Source organism: Lutjanus erythropterus, chromosome 15 (assembly GCF_056507025.1).
Source record: "Lutjanus erythropterus isolate fLutEry1 chromosome 15, fLutEry1.hap2, whole genome shotgun sequence".
NCBI lineage: Eukaryota > Metazoa > Chordata > Actinopteri > Lutjaniformes > Lutjanidae > Lutjanus > Lutjanus erythropterus.
In genome coordinates, this window is record NC_139331.1 from 35,527,108 (window position 1) to 35,542,047 (window position 14,940).

A 14,940-nucleotide genomic window follows, 5' to 3' on the forward strand; every position below is an offset into this window, starting at 1 on the left:
AGCCTGAAATCATACATACATACATACATACAGTCAAGCCTGAAATCATACATACATACATACATACAGTCAAGCCTGAAATCAAACATACATACATACATACAGTCAAGCCTGAAATCAAACATACATACATACATACATACATACATACATACATACATACATACATACAGTCAAGCCTCAAATCATACATACATACATACATACAGTCAAGCCTCAAATCATACATACATACATACATACATACATCCAGTCAAGCCTGAAATCACATACATGGTTATTATACATCATTAAAACTATATGACCAGAAGGACACAAAAGCAGCAAAAACGGAAATACATACATACATACATACATACATACAGTCGAGCCTGAAAACATACATACATACATACATACATACATACAGTCGAGCCTGAAAACATACATACATACATACATACATACATACAGTCGAGCCTGAAAACATACATACATACATACATACATACATACATACATACATACAGTCGAGCCTGAAAACATACATACATACATACATACATACATACATACATACAGTCGAGCCTGAAAACATACATACATACATACATACATACATACATACATACAGTCGAGCCTGAAAACATACATACATACATACATACATACATACAGTCAAGCCTGAAATCAAACATACATACATACATAAAGTCAAGCCTGGAATCAAACATACATACATACATACATACATACATACATACATACATACATACATACAGTCAAGCCTGAAATCATACATACATACATACATACAGTCAAGCCTGAAATCAAACATACATACATACATACAGTCAAGCCTGAAATCAAACATACATACATACATACATACATACATACATACATACAGTCGAGCCTGAAAACATACATACATACATACATACATACATACAGTCGAGCCTGAAAACATACATACATACATACATACAGTCGAGCCTGAAAACATACATACATACATACATACATACATACATACAGTCGAGCCTGAAAACATACATACATACATACATACATACATACATACATACATACAGTCGAGCCTGAAAACATACATACATACATACATACATACATGCATACAGTCAAGCCTGAAATCAAACATACATACATACATACAGTCAAGCCTGGAATCAAACATACATACATACATACATACATACATACATACATACAGTCAAGCCTGAAATCATACATACATACATACATACAGTCAAGCCTGAAATCATACATACATACATACATACAGTCAAGCCTGAAATCAAACATACATACATACATACAGTCAAGCCTGAAATCAAACATACATACATACATACATACATACATACATACATACATACAGTCAAGCCTCAAATCATACATACATACATACATACAGTCAAGCCTCAAATCATACATACATACATACATACATACATCCAGTCAAGCCTGAAATCACATACATGGTTATTATACATCATTAAAACTATATGACCAGAAGGACACAAAAGCAGCAAAAACGGAAATACATACATACATACATACATACATACAGTCGAGCCTGAAAACATACATACATACATACATACATACATACAGTCGAGCCTGAAAACATACATACATACATACATACATACATACATACATACATACAGTCGAGCCTGAAAACATACATACATACATACATACATACATACATACATACAGTCGAGCCTGAAAACATACATACATACATACATACATACATACATACATACAGTCGAGCCTGAAAACATACATACATACATACATACATACATACATACATACATACAGTCAAGCCTGAAATCAAACATACATACATACATAAAGTCAAGCCTGGAATCAAACATACATACATACATACATACATACATACATACATACATACATACAGTCAAGCCTGAAATCATACATACATACATACATACAGTCAAGCCTGAAATCAAACATACATACATACATACAGTCAAGCCTGAAATCAAACATACATACATACATACATACATACATACATACATACATACATACAGTCAAGCCTGAAATCATACATACATACATACATACAGTCAAGCCTGAAATCACATACATGGTTATTATACATCATTAAAACTATATGACCAGAAGGACACAAAAGCAGCAAAAACGGAAATAAAATGACCAGAGAGGGACACAAAATAAACACAGAAGGACACTAAATGTTCACAAAAGGACTATTAATATGGGTCTTGCTCCAGTCTATCATTTGTGCTGTGGCTTCTTATGTCAGATACTCTCTGAAGTCAGGCAATGGCAACCCACTGAAGCTGTTAAGATGCTGGAATGTTTGACTGTTGGCATGTTTCGTCCGTCTCTTTCTCCGTCTCTGGTCAGTTTTTTTTTTTTTTTGTGAAGCTGCACTTTCATCTTTTCTTGGGTCCTTTGATGGAAACACCCTGTTAAATGACTGTTTCAGGATTGGTTACATGTTATATGTTATAGGCTATTATATTCACTGTTGTTTACATCATTAACGTGTTTGTTAATAAATGGAGATTGCCTGAAAGAAGAATTTTGAATTTTATACTATGAGCAGGGCACTTAAGAAATCTGTTCACCTTCGTATGTTACTAGACTATTTCTAGAATTGTTTGTCCTGTGCAATCACCTGTTGACTTTACACTTAATATAGCATTTCCCGCTCAGTTTTCAAGATAATTTAATCTTTATTTAAAGCCTACAGGTAAATCTCATAATATACTTTATGACTGACCACTTTGTCACTTGACATCTTACTGATTAAAAGTGAGACCATTCATGAGACCATTAATGAGTGAGGCCTATATTTATGTCAGGTGTCACGTAATGTGATGTGGGTGTTAGGAATGCTTATGTTATATCTTTACAAATGAAGTGTCACTGACTTGTTTTCATGAGGTTATGATATGTTGGAAAACTGAAGTGAAGAGGTACGTTTAGGGAAGTTACCTGGGGTCTCCAGTGCTGCTCAAAAACTATACCAGAATTCTGGTCACCAAAGGAGGTAAGTCCATCACACACTCGCAGGACCAGGATGTCCCTGAGTATCTGCATGTGCATATAGCTGTATGGTATAGGTCTGCAATTCAGTCATTCTGTTGTTTCAAATCCAGTGTAGGCTATATAACAGTCTTGGATTCTCAAAACACAAAATGCAGAACTCTATATTACATTATCTGTCAAGTTTTACATTATTTTTTTTTTTTAAATGACCCACCTGAAAATGTAATAAATCTCCAATAATGTAATAAGGTATTACATTATCAGTAAAAATGTTATTACAATATCAGTCAGAATATTTTATTACATTATTAGTCAAGTTATTGCATTATTGAGTTTTATTACATTTTCGATTGAGTTAAGTGCAAATTTTATTACATTTTCAGGCATTATTACATTTTCAGTAAATTATTACATTATTGGGTGCTACAGTCATTTTTTAAGCAGAAAAGAAAATATTCTCTGATTTCAGCTTCTTAAATGCAAATATTTTCTTTACTCCTCTCTGACAGTAAACTGAATATTTTTGAAAACAAGACATTTGAGGACATCATCTTGGACTTTGACGATCAAACAGTTATTGATCAAAAAAATAATCGACTGAAAACAATCATTAATTATACAGCCCTCAATAAACTCAGCTTTTGTTTACTACTGTTTTACTTTTATCTCAGTTATGCCTGACAGAGGGACGTCTGTTACTGTTACATTCGACACGCCGGAAATCTACTCCATCATCGCCAGCACTGTTCTCATGTTCATTTAAAATGGATCACGTATCGTCATGTTTTGTTTTAAAGTCTGTAAAAATATGACGTGCAGGACGGGACATTTCTGCAGCACCATGATATTTAATTTAAAATGGTCATTTGACACATTTTATATTTTTAACACATTTTGCTCCTCCTGCAATTTCAAAATAATCCTAATATCCTAATCCAGAGATCTGATTTGAAAGTTTTTAAATGCATCTGATGAACAATGAAAAGAAAAACCAGATAAACACGCAGGTTTCAAAATGTGACGATTATTGATTATTGAAAATGAGATGATTATTAGTGATTTGATAACGGACCTTCCCAGAATTTGTGTAATTAATAAAAAACAAAATAAAACATTTGAGACTGTTTAAATAAAGATGGTTTGGAGGGATGAAGGTCGTGGTGCAGATTTACCTGGCTACACACACACACACACACAGAGTCTGGACCCTCATCAATAAACGATTAGCTGTTTGTGTTTGTGCGGCCGGTGAGCAGCAGGATGGAGCTGGGCCTCTCAGAACGCAGCACTGAGGATGAAGGATGAAAGCCGGGGGGGGGACTCACGGTCCAATCAGTAGTCAGAGCAGAGCGCACAAAAGACGGCTCAGAATGAGAGCTCTCTGTCGTCATGACAACGCAACGTGTGGCACAAGGAGACGAGGTGACGCCGGCAGAGAGGTGAGAGACCGTTTGTTCCCCCGTGTTTGAACATCGGACTCGGGACGACACGACGAACTGCCCTGACCCTGAACGCACCGCGGAGTTCAGCTTCATCAAGTGTGAAGGAGGAGAAATTCACAGGTCAGCGGTCAGATGTTACATATGCAGAGTTTCTGGAGTCTGGAGGTTTGGTCCACGTTTAAGACTTCAAAAAAAAGGTATGAGAATATTTAATCAGTGAAAACTCAACCTGAAACTACAGATTTACATGTTTATACACTCAAAAACAAAGCGTACGCCGTTTCTCTACATATTAACGGATATTTATCACAAAAAACATTAAGATCTTCAGAAGGATGAGAGACAGAATTTCATAATAATAATAAAGATGATGATTAGAGGTGTGCATCTCTCCCTTCAGTGACAGGATGGTATTTTTTAGATTGGATGGTGCACTTAAAACCATGTCAGGGTTGTCGACATGTTCTTGTTTTCACGTGAAAGATAAAACGTTACGCGAGAGTCTTGTGTCAGTGAAGCCGACCTTTTATCTTCTACGAGAGTCGAGACACTCTGAAGAATTAGCAGCAAAGCTTCACTCAGCTCATCTGTAACTTCAGATCGGGTCCATCGACTGGTTCTCTGTACGTTTAGATCGATCACATCTTACATCTTTAACGTTAAAACTGGTTTCTGATTCATATTAATAAATTATTACAGCCCTGATAATAAGGAAAGCACTGAGCTTTAAGCATCTCATCTGTAAGTTTATCAGCACAAAGTTTGTCTCAGTTCTTTCTACATTTTTCAAGACATTCATGATCATCTATTTTTTAAGACCTCTTCAGGACTTTAAGGACATTAAATGGAAAACTTCAAAGCAAAAACAAAAGCAAACAAACTATTTGAACAGTAAATGAAACTGAAACATCTCACTGTTGGAAAAATATCAAATAAATGAGGTAAAATATGTTAATGAACACTTTCAAAGCTCAATTTCCTGAAAAGAACACCAGTAAAACATTTGTTTAAAAATCTTAACAGAGCTGCACTGTGTTGTATCAAAGAGTCGTACCGTAGTCGGTGACAGATTTGGGTGCTCTCTGCTCCGTCTCGGTGTTTCTCTTCTTGTTCTTTGACTTCCAGGCGTGGTAAACTTTGAGGCGGCGGTGGAACTCCTCTCTGCAGGCGGCCAGCAGCTCGATGTCTGCAGGAGACGGATCAGTGAGATCAGTGAAAACTAAACACTGAGACCGTTTCTACAAGCAAATGTCAGAATTTTTAGTTCATTTTGTTCAGATCGGACGACCTTTAAAAACAGATTTTTTTTTTCTCACAGTAAGTTTGGTCAAGTTTTTATTCACATGACAACCAACGGAATCAGCAGCAGCTGAACTTTTTCACCATTCATCCACGACTTTTAGCTTTGACAACAAATTCAAGTTTTCAGTTACGACTTACTTTCATTTACTTTCACCTTCAAAACCTGCTGTTGAGGTCAAGTCTTGTCTGCCTATTATTATATTAATAGTGTTTTTCTGGTGCAGGATGCTGAGACGCTGTGCAGGGGTGTAAATATACACACTGGGGCTGATAGAAAGAGCAGGTTCTCCAGTGACGACTGGACAGATTATCATGTTGGAAATAAACCTGAAGAACTCAATAAAATGGAAATGGTTCCATTTGCTTTATATGTCCTAAAAAAGCAGACCCATCTGTCATGATTCTCTCACTATTAAAAGAATCAATCAAATGAATCATGTGATGCCAAATTAGGCGCAAAATCTGCCACGACTGACGAGCTGACGTTCATTTCATTGTGCATCCCTGTGCTGTTTGAGGACACCTTGGAAACACAACCTCGGGTGTCCACATACTTTTGGCCACACATGCTGAAGCCACAGTGATAAACTGTTAAACCTTTACACCACCATTATTGACAGATACGTTAACTTTTGTTAATTTCACCTTCAAACTGCCACCGTTCATTTATATCTACAAAAATCAATGCAAACACACATATGCACACGCACACACACACGCACACGCACATACATACACACACACACACACACACACACACACACGCACACAGGCTGACAAAAGACGTTTTACAGCCCCGCAGCATTAAGATAACACATTTCATCAGGATGATTCAGATAAATTACTTTGGTGGAAAAAAGAAAAAAACATTCAATTTATCATCCAGAGCAGTGCGAGGGCTAACAGTGTGCAATGAGATGCTTAATGCACACTAAGTGCTTAGGTAACGTCAACTGAACAAAAATACTTTGGAGGCAGACAAATGGGGAGAAAAAAACTTCCATTTAGTGAGCGGAGCTGAAATCACTGCAGAATAAACCAGGATGTGGCAGGTGTCAACAACCCCTCGTCGCTCTGTTATGTTGGACTGTTATTCCGCCGCTGCGGATCATCATGAGCGGCGGCGGACGTGATCACATCAGTATTCAATCTCCCGTTCCGTCTGGGAGGCGAGGTGCGCGGCCTGTTAACAGCTAACCGAGTCATTTCTGTGTGTTTATGTGCGGCCGCCCGCAGGCTGCGGCTCTCCACACATTAATTTGTGGGATGCCGGCGGGCAGCGGCCCCTCTGTCCTCGTCCTTCACGCCGCCTGCTGAGAGGATAAGTACGGATGGGCTGCAGGTTAAACTCAATATTATGAGAAGAAAACATTTTCTGCCCTGAGCTCTTTTCTTTATCTTTAACTTTCCTCTATCATTGAATCACAGTCGGCCCAAAGGAGGCAGGAACATTTGTATGTCTATCAGGGAGACGCCGATCTGACCTTTGACCTCCTGGATGCTGAAATGTTTTTCAAGCTATTAAGGTATAAATGGCTGCATTTATTTGCATCTTTCACTGACCAGTGTGCTGGATTTCTAGCAGGGAGCTTGAAGATTGTAAACACCTCGTCTCACCCTCCTCCTGCATGCATGAACAGCGTTTCTGCAAGTTAAGACCTTTTTAGGACCATTACAAACATAATTAAACAGTCCCTACAAGATTTCATGGGCTTTTTCTGGGGATTGTTGCAGCCTAAAATGCCTGACTCCACAGCAGCTTTTCTAAAAAATTGCAAAGCATCTTGTGATGCTTTTAGGTGAGTGAAAATCACAGAAGAAAGCTGCAATTTTTTTGGAACAATTCATTAAAAATTGAAGGCAATTTGTTCCAGGTGGAACAAAACTGCACGCTGTTGTGAGTGACCTAACTAACCTTCAAAAACACAATCGCAAAAAAAAAAAAAAATCAGCTTCCTGGAGGTCAAACTCAGTCAAAACAGAACAAAAATATAAACTGAAAGTGCACAGAGCGTTGATAAATGTCAGTAACAATGACAAATATGTTCTTTTTAGGACCCGTGACAAAATTAAAAAATAACAAATGCAAAACAATAATGGATAATAAAACAAAACACTGAGTCAGTTCATTGAGATGTTCATGTGTGATGTTTTCGCAGAGGACTGCTGTGATTGGTCGAACTCGTGGGAAGCAAAGATGATTGGTCAAATTTGCGGAAAAATGGCAGAGTTTGGACAAAATTACAAGGTTACAAAATTTGGGTGAATGGTTGCGATCGCAGCATTGCAACTTCCTGACCTATGCTCCCAGAAAAAAGAAGAAGAAGAAGAAAATCGGAGTCCCAGAATTACTGGCGCTGAAGGGAAATAATCTTGTGTGGCTCCACACATGATCATTCTGCTACAGGGGAAAAAAACGTCCTGTCTTGTTTGCATTTCTTTAAACCAATCACAAACATCTTGGGTGGAGCTAAGCCCAGGACGCAGTGATGGTGCTGCTGCAAAATAGTTTAAGGGGGAACTTGTTTCACACATCTTTTTACACATTGGGAGGCGAGCTCTGGTATTAAAATGACTACATCGCTGCTAACAGCTGTTACCTTGTTTACTTTTGTACCATTAGCAACCCAGGTGCTAATTTGCAGCGTGTAGGTTGCAGCTTGGAGGTTTTTTGTTTATTTCCTAGGGACTATGGAAACGTAGACCCCACAATGCTGCTTTGGAGAAAGGAACCAATGGCAGCACTTGAATCAGCAGTGTGCATCAGGTGAGTCAGACGACCAGAATGACTGTTCATCCTGAGGGGATCATGGATTTCTGAACTACATTTCTTTAGAATTGATTGAATAATTGCTTGGATATTTCAGCCTGGACTACAGTGGTGGACACCCAGACTAATGTGTCTGAACCGTGCTGATTGGACGGTGTGACAGACTAGAGAAATAGCTTGTTAACTTTACATAATTCTGCTGTAAAACCCAGGATTGTTCTGTTGGGTAAATTCAGATTTGTTGCCTCTCAGTAAACTGTGACTGTGATGTCTGAACGCCCCTCTACAGAAACGCTCATTTCTGTTTTCAAACGTTTAATTTTTAAACACTTAGCACTGATATACTTTTGGTAAATTAAGCGGGTGACCTTGGAATAATTATAGGATTATGTTTTACATAACTGACAGAATTTATCTCACATCAGCAGTGTTATATAAGAACATATTTACAACTGTGAAGGAAATCTTCAGAGCTGGTTAACTCGTCAACTGAAGACGTCTCAGGAGACCTTGATGTGAATTTATTGAGGAGAACGGAGCAGCAAAACAAGTGAGTCACTGAGTAACCACCACCCAGTTCTGAAGACGTCAAGGACTTCAGAAAATATGCTCGTCCTTAAGTCTTGTATGTCTTCTGTGTCAGAATGTTTGGTTGAAGGTGAAGCACAAACTTGTCCTCCTGCGGCCTTCGTCTCTCCGGGAGACAGAGACCGTCTTATTAGAAACAGCTGACAACCTGTCAACATCAGGTTGGTCCAGTTTTCCTGATGAAGACGAAGCTGCTCTGTGTGTCAGCAAACAGGCTAAACCATGTTTCCAAAACTTTTTCCCTGGGGACCCTTTTTTAAAAAAAAAAAAAGAAACAAAAACCATCACCACAACCTGTGTCCCAACAGGCCTTATTAATAAATTCTTCATTCATGCATAAATGAACATGCCTGAACATTTTCACTGCAATTTTTGCATTGCCCTATATTATCTTGACGCTTTATTGAAAACACTTACATGTTAAAACTTTATAAATGAGAAATAAATTCATTTAGGCTGAGTTAAACAGACCATCTCATTGTTTTTATTTAAAAAAAAAAAAAGGTTGAATAAAGTAAATTAAAAAAATTCTCTCATCAGTAAAATAATATATTCTAAAAGCTTTATAAAAGATGTGCTACAGATATAAATCTTACATTTTCAGAATTTCCTCCATAGTATTTTATGTATTTGAGGACCCAAATAAAGTCTCCTGTGACCCACCTGTGGGTCCCGAACCAGTCTTTGGGAATGACCGGGTTAAATGACGTGCTACTTGTTACAAACTAGAATGTTCTCACTTTATTTTACAGCACACTAATAAGACCTAACAAGCTATAATTTTGTTATAATTAGCACATGAATTCTTGAGTTATGGCCAAAAATGTGTTTAGTGAGGTCACTGTGACCTCTGACCTTTAACCATCAAAACCTAATTGATTGGTGGATGTCTGAAGTGGATGTTTGTACCACATTTGAAGAAATTCCCTCAGGGTGTCCTTGAGATGTTATGTTCACAAGAACAGGATGGCGTAAAAACTTGTGCCCTGGTTCTATTTTTCAAAGTTTTGTACATTTGCTTCATATCCAACTTATTTTCACAGCTCAAAATCGATACAAGCGTCACTGAAATTTGTGTTTCCTCTCCAGTCAGCTGTCAATAAAAATGACAGAAGACTGATGTATGAGGCTGAAAAGCTCAACATCTTATATGATCCACAGCACTTTTTTTTTATAGGGATACCCTCAAAAAAGATGAGGTTTGTTTAGAAGGAAAACGGAGAGCTGTTCAGAGTTACAAGAAAGTAAACTGTCCTCCAACTATATAAAAACTAGGCTGACTTAAAGTCGGATGCAGTCTGATTTGTCAGTTTCTGTTTGTGAATGCATCATTCCCAGGGTGTCAAATACTGACATGTTGGGTTGATAAAGCATCGCGAGCAGCAAAATAATGAGAAAATAAGACACAGGCAGTGGGCGGTGTCTCATACTTCTGGTGGGATGTAGGTGTTGATTGAGAGGGATTATTCTGTGAGTCTATGCATTATTTTTTTAAAAAATCCTGGATAGTTTGCCTTTAAGAATATTGTGTTACTTATGAATACATAACTTACTTATAGTGGGAAAAATCACGAGTGATGCTGCAGTGACGTCGCTCACATGGGGCTTTTTGACTGGCGCTTTTGATCGTGTTGACAGTGTTACATGAGTCAATGAGAGGTCACATATTCTTTTGATGACAGTCCTGTTGTTTCAAAATGAATTGAGTAGAGATCCAACAAGACTGAAATGCTCCATGCAGCACCTTTAAACTGCCCGGGATACGATCGTCTTCTACTCTTTAAATGTCAGTGTGAAGGTTAAGTAGTTCACTGCAGTCCGATATGTTCATCATGAGATTATTTGGTATTGTCATGTTTTGTTTGATGAAGCATTGCAGTGGGTACAACTGTGGTATCATCATGATAGGCTTTGTTAAAAGAGTTGTACTCTGTTCTGCTCGACCAGCAATTCACTCCCACATGAGCGAAGTGGTCATAAAATGAGGCAGAGTTTACAAAAATAAAAGTAAGCGGTGTGGAAAGCGAGCTGTGGCTGACATTTCTGTCATAGCTGTCCATTTAGTGGAATGAGGCAAAATTACTGAGACTGAGCTGTTCTCAGAGCCTGAACCTGCAGCGAGGGTAAAAACGTTTGTTAAAATGATTGAACAGTGCTGTTAAAGGGAAAGTCTTCGGATCATTAAAAGTCAAACCTATTCATTCTCTACAGACCTGAAATGTGATCAACAAGAGGTCTTAGTGTACAAAGTCGTCATTTACACCTGAGGGTGGCGCTGCAGGGACGTTTGTGGAGTGCTAAAAATGAGGAGGGTTAATTATCTGCAGTGCATGAATGTGCCCAGTAAAATTAGTGGTTATTTGCCCTCTAGATTTTTATGTTTCATTCACATTAAACCAGCTCATCCTCTGAGGAGCAGGAATGTGATCAATGGAAATTTATTAGATTTTGATATCATCATCTGTACAAATGGACATTTCTGCCTGATGGCGCTTGTGGAAAGACACCAAAGACCTTTAGATCCAGTCTCTGTTGGTCAACCACGCAGCTGACTGTAGTTTCGAGGCTTAATAGTGGTGTGTGAACAAAAAGAAGGACGTCTGCAAAATTATTTAAAATCATTCTGTTAATCCCGTAAACATCCATGTACAAGCTGAGATATCTTACCTGGATCACAGTGTTAAAATGGACTGACAAACAGAACAAGTGTTTTTAGTACAACAACAACTGAACAGGAGAATAAAATGTTCTCTTATTTGTTGAAGTACTTGAAAGCTCTGCACTGCAGGGTTTTAGACCAATTCTGGACTCCTTTAGGACACATTCCAGCTACACCCTGGTGAACACACTGCCGTGTGTCCACATGTCGATGACACGTGTGCTCTGGTGACAAACCAAACCATGACACTCACCACATGAGGTATTGATGGCGTCCCGCAGCTCAGCGTACTTCCACTTGCTCAGCTCGTACTTCTTGGCCCCGGCAGCAGCCTTGGAGGCCTGGACCTGTGGACCTCTGATGTAGGGAAGAGACAAAGAAGAAGGACGCAGGAGGTCAGAAACAAAGAACCACAGCAGTGAACTGTGGGACACCGGCAGGGCGGGTTTACTCGCTTCAATCTGACGTTGGGTCAAAAAGAATTTGCAAGTAATTGTGCTTGTAAAGAGGAACCTAGATGGGTGGAGTTTACTGAGTGTGTCACAACATGCACCTAGGAGTCCTGGTGTAGGAAGCCAAGCAATGTACCACTGTTTTACCTTGCTATCTGACAGGCTTTTCCAACAGGAAACCACTCTTATTAAAGGCAAATATCACTTTCTGTCATTCAACCAAACTCCTCTGAATAAAACAGTCATTTTGTCTCACAGAACACAGAACTCGCTCATCTACCGCTGCCATGATTTGTTAGTTTATCTGTGTTTTTGTGGTAAATCTTTGGTAAATCTGAACTCAACTTTCAGAACGCCAAAGTCACACAATAACAAACAAACTGCCCAGTTCAGGCAGCAGTGGACCAGCGGCTCCTGTTACCTGTGAGGTTAAATTATAGATTTCAATTATGGAGTTTGGTTGGCTTGGACAGAGCGATATCTGGCTTATAAGTAGGTCTTTTTTTAAGTGGTTAAAATACATCTTGCTGCTGATTCTGTCCACAGCAGTATAAGTTTCCACCATAATCTACTGCAGGTAACACACTGACTATGGAAAAGTACCTCATACAATTACATCATTACAAACTAAGTGAAAGTTTACACTGGTTGGTTTCTGGGGCATCATTGGTTGGAGAGAATGTGAGTGTGGGAGGCTCAGTAGGATCCCCTGGTCATACAGAGAGGAGTTTCTAATATCTACTCTACTTGTATTGATATAAATGGGTTGGAAAAAACATTAAAAACACCTCTCAGGATAGTGGAAAACAATTCAACAGCACCACAAACTACAGCCTCCAAAATGATCATAAAGTTGAGTCAGCACCTCTTTAAAACAAAGGATTTATTACAGGATGAGTTCATAAACTACCTGAATCATCTCTCAACAGGGCTGCAACTAAGAATTCTTTATTATCGATTCATCTGCATGTTATTTTAAAAGCTTGTGCAAAAAGTTTTTCACAAAAGTCATTTTTCAAGCATCAAAACGCATCTTGCATTGCATTTGTTGCCTTCAGTTCGTGTGCTCTAGGGCTGCAACTAACAATTATTTTCATAGTCGATTAATCGCTCAATTAATCGATTAATAGTTGTTTGTTTTAAAAAGTCAGAAAAAGGTGAAAAATGTCAATCAGTGTTTCTCAAAGCTCAGGATGACGTCCTCAAAAGTCTTGTTTTACTCACAACTCAAAGATCTTCAGTTTACTGTCAGACAAGAGTAAAGAAACCAGAAAATATTCACATTTAAGAAGCTGAATTTAATAATCGATTAAAACTTAATTAATCGTTGCAGCTCTAGTGAGATCCATTGTCAGGGCTTGGCATCAGTACAATTTTGAAAGAAAATGTTTGAATGAATGGCTTCATTACACACCTGTCCTGTCTGATCAAAATAAATGCTTAAAATGTGGAAGGATTTTTTTTTTTTTTTTAAGAAAACTGTGAAAATATAACTAACATGATGAAACTCCTAATAAAGCATGAAGAAACCTTCAGGATGGACATCTGCAGAGTCTTCTATTGGTGCTGGAAATGTACAAATTTAAATAACGCCCAGTCCAATCGATTCAATTTTGGATTAATTGTTCAGGTCTCTGCTGTGACAGATTATCCTGCTCATGAGAGCAGCGGACAGGCCTGAAGTTCCCTGTGAGTCTGTTTAACCTCTTCTTTCTTCCTAACACAGCGGTCTGCAACCTGCAGATCTTTAGCCCCTCTGCAGGATCTCCCTGTGGCTTTGACAAAGAAATTATATGGAAATGAGTACGAGCGTTTATCATCAGGCCTTGAGGAGAGGTCGGCAACCTTTACTATCAAAAGAGCCAAGAAGAAAAAGAAAATCTGTGTGGAAGCACAACTATTAAATTCTCTATTTTCCACGGAGGCTTTTATTCTTTTGGATTTGGCTTCCATAGCCAAGATTAACCACTGGCAAAATTTACAGTTGGAGGATGTAAAAATCACTTTATATCTGCAACAAAGATAAATGAGGGAGACCAGAGCTGCAGCCGCCTGGAACCTAAAGTTCTTACAGTCTCCAACTATAAAAATATAACACTTTTAATATTTTGTCAAATTAAAATGTGCATCATGGCCTTCTTCTATGTCTCGGCATCTTTTCCTTTAAGTTTGTCGTTGTCTTAAATCTCTTTCAGCTTGTTATAGAGGCCAAATCCAAAAATTTAACGTCTCAGAGAAAAAAAGAGAGACTTTAATAGTTGTGGCTCCAAACAATTTTTCTTTCTTTTTTTCTTTTGATAGTAAAGGTTGCAGACCTCTGGTTTGACAAACACGTCTTCTGTCCAACCAACAGTCCAAATCAAAGGACTCTTCATTTAAGAAGCTGGAATCAGCAAAGGTTTGATTTTTTTGGTTGATGACTGAAAGGATTGATTATCAGAACAGTTGATGAGTAAACTCCACCCACCTGATCGTCGTCACAGCAACAGGAACAACAATCACAGGTTTATTACGACAGACAGAGGTGAACTGTGGTTTGTTGCAGCTACAGGTTCATTGCAGACGTTGAGGTGAAAGCGAGGAGAGAGGGGGAGTCAGATGAGCAGCATTGTTGTTAAGAGGAAAGAGAAAGATGTCTGGAGTAGATCTACGGAGGATTTGAGAATGACA

The 14,940-nt window shown here is 38.4% G+C and overlaps 1 protein-coding gene across 2 annotated transcripts in view; it reads right to left on the reverse strand.

Moving 5' to 3' along the window:
• LOC146314840 (unconventional myosin-VI) overlaps positions 1-14,940 on the reverse strand; it is a 196,396-nt gene that overhangs the window by 15,691 nt on the left and 165,765 nt on the right. For both annotated transcript variants that reach the window (XM_084737001.1, XM_084737000.1), the window contains 2 exons: positions 12,072-12,175; positions 5,554-5,685 (listed from right to left, as the gene is read on the reverse strand). In XM_084737001.1, coding sequence (XP_084593127.1) covers positions 5,554-5,685; positions 12,072-12,175 — 236 coding nt within the window. The remainder of the gene's footprint in view (positions 1-5,553; positions 5,686-12,071; positions 12,176-14,940) is intronic.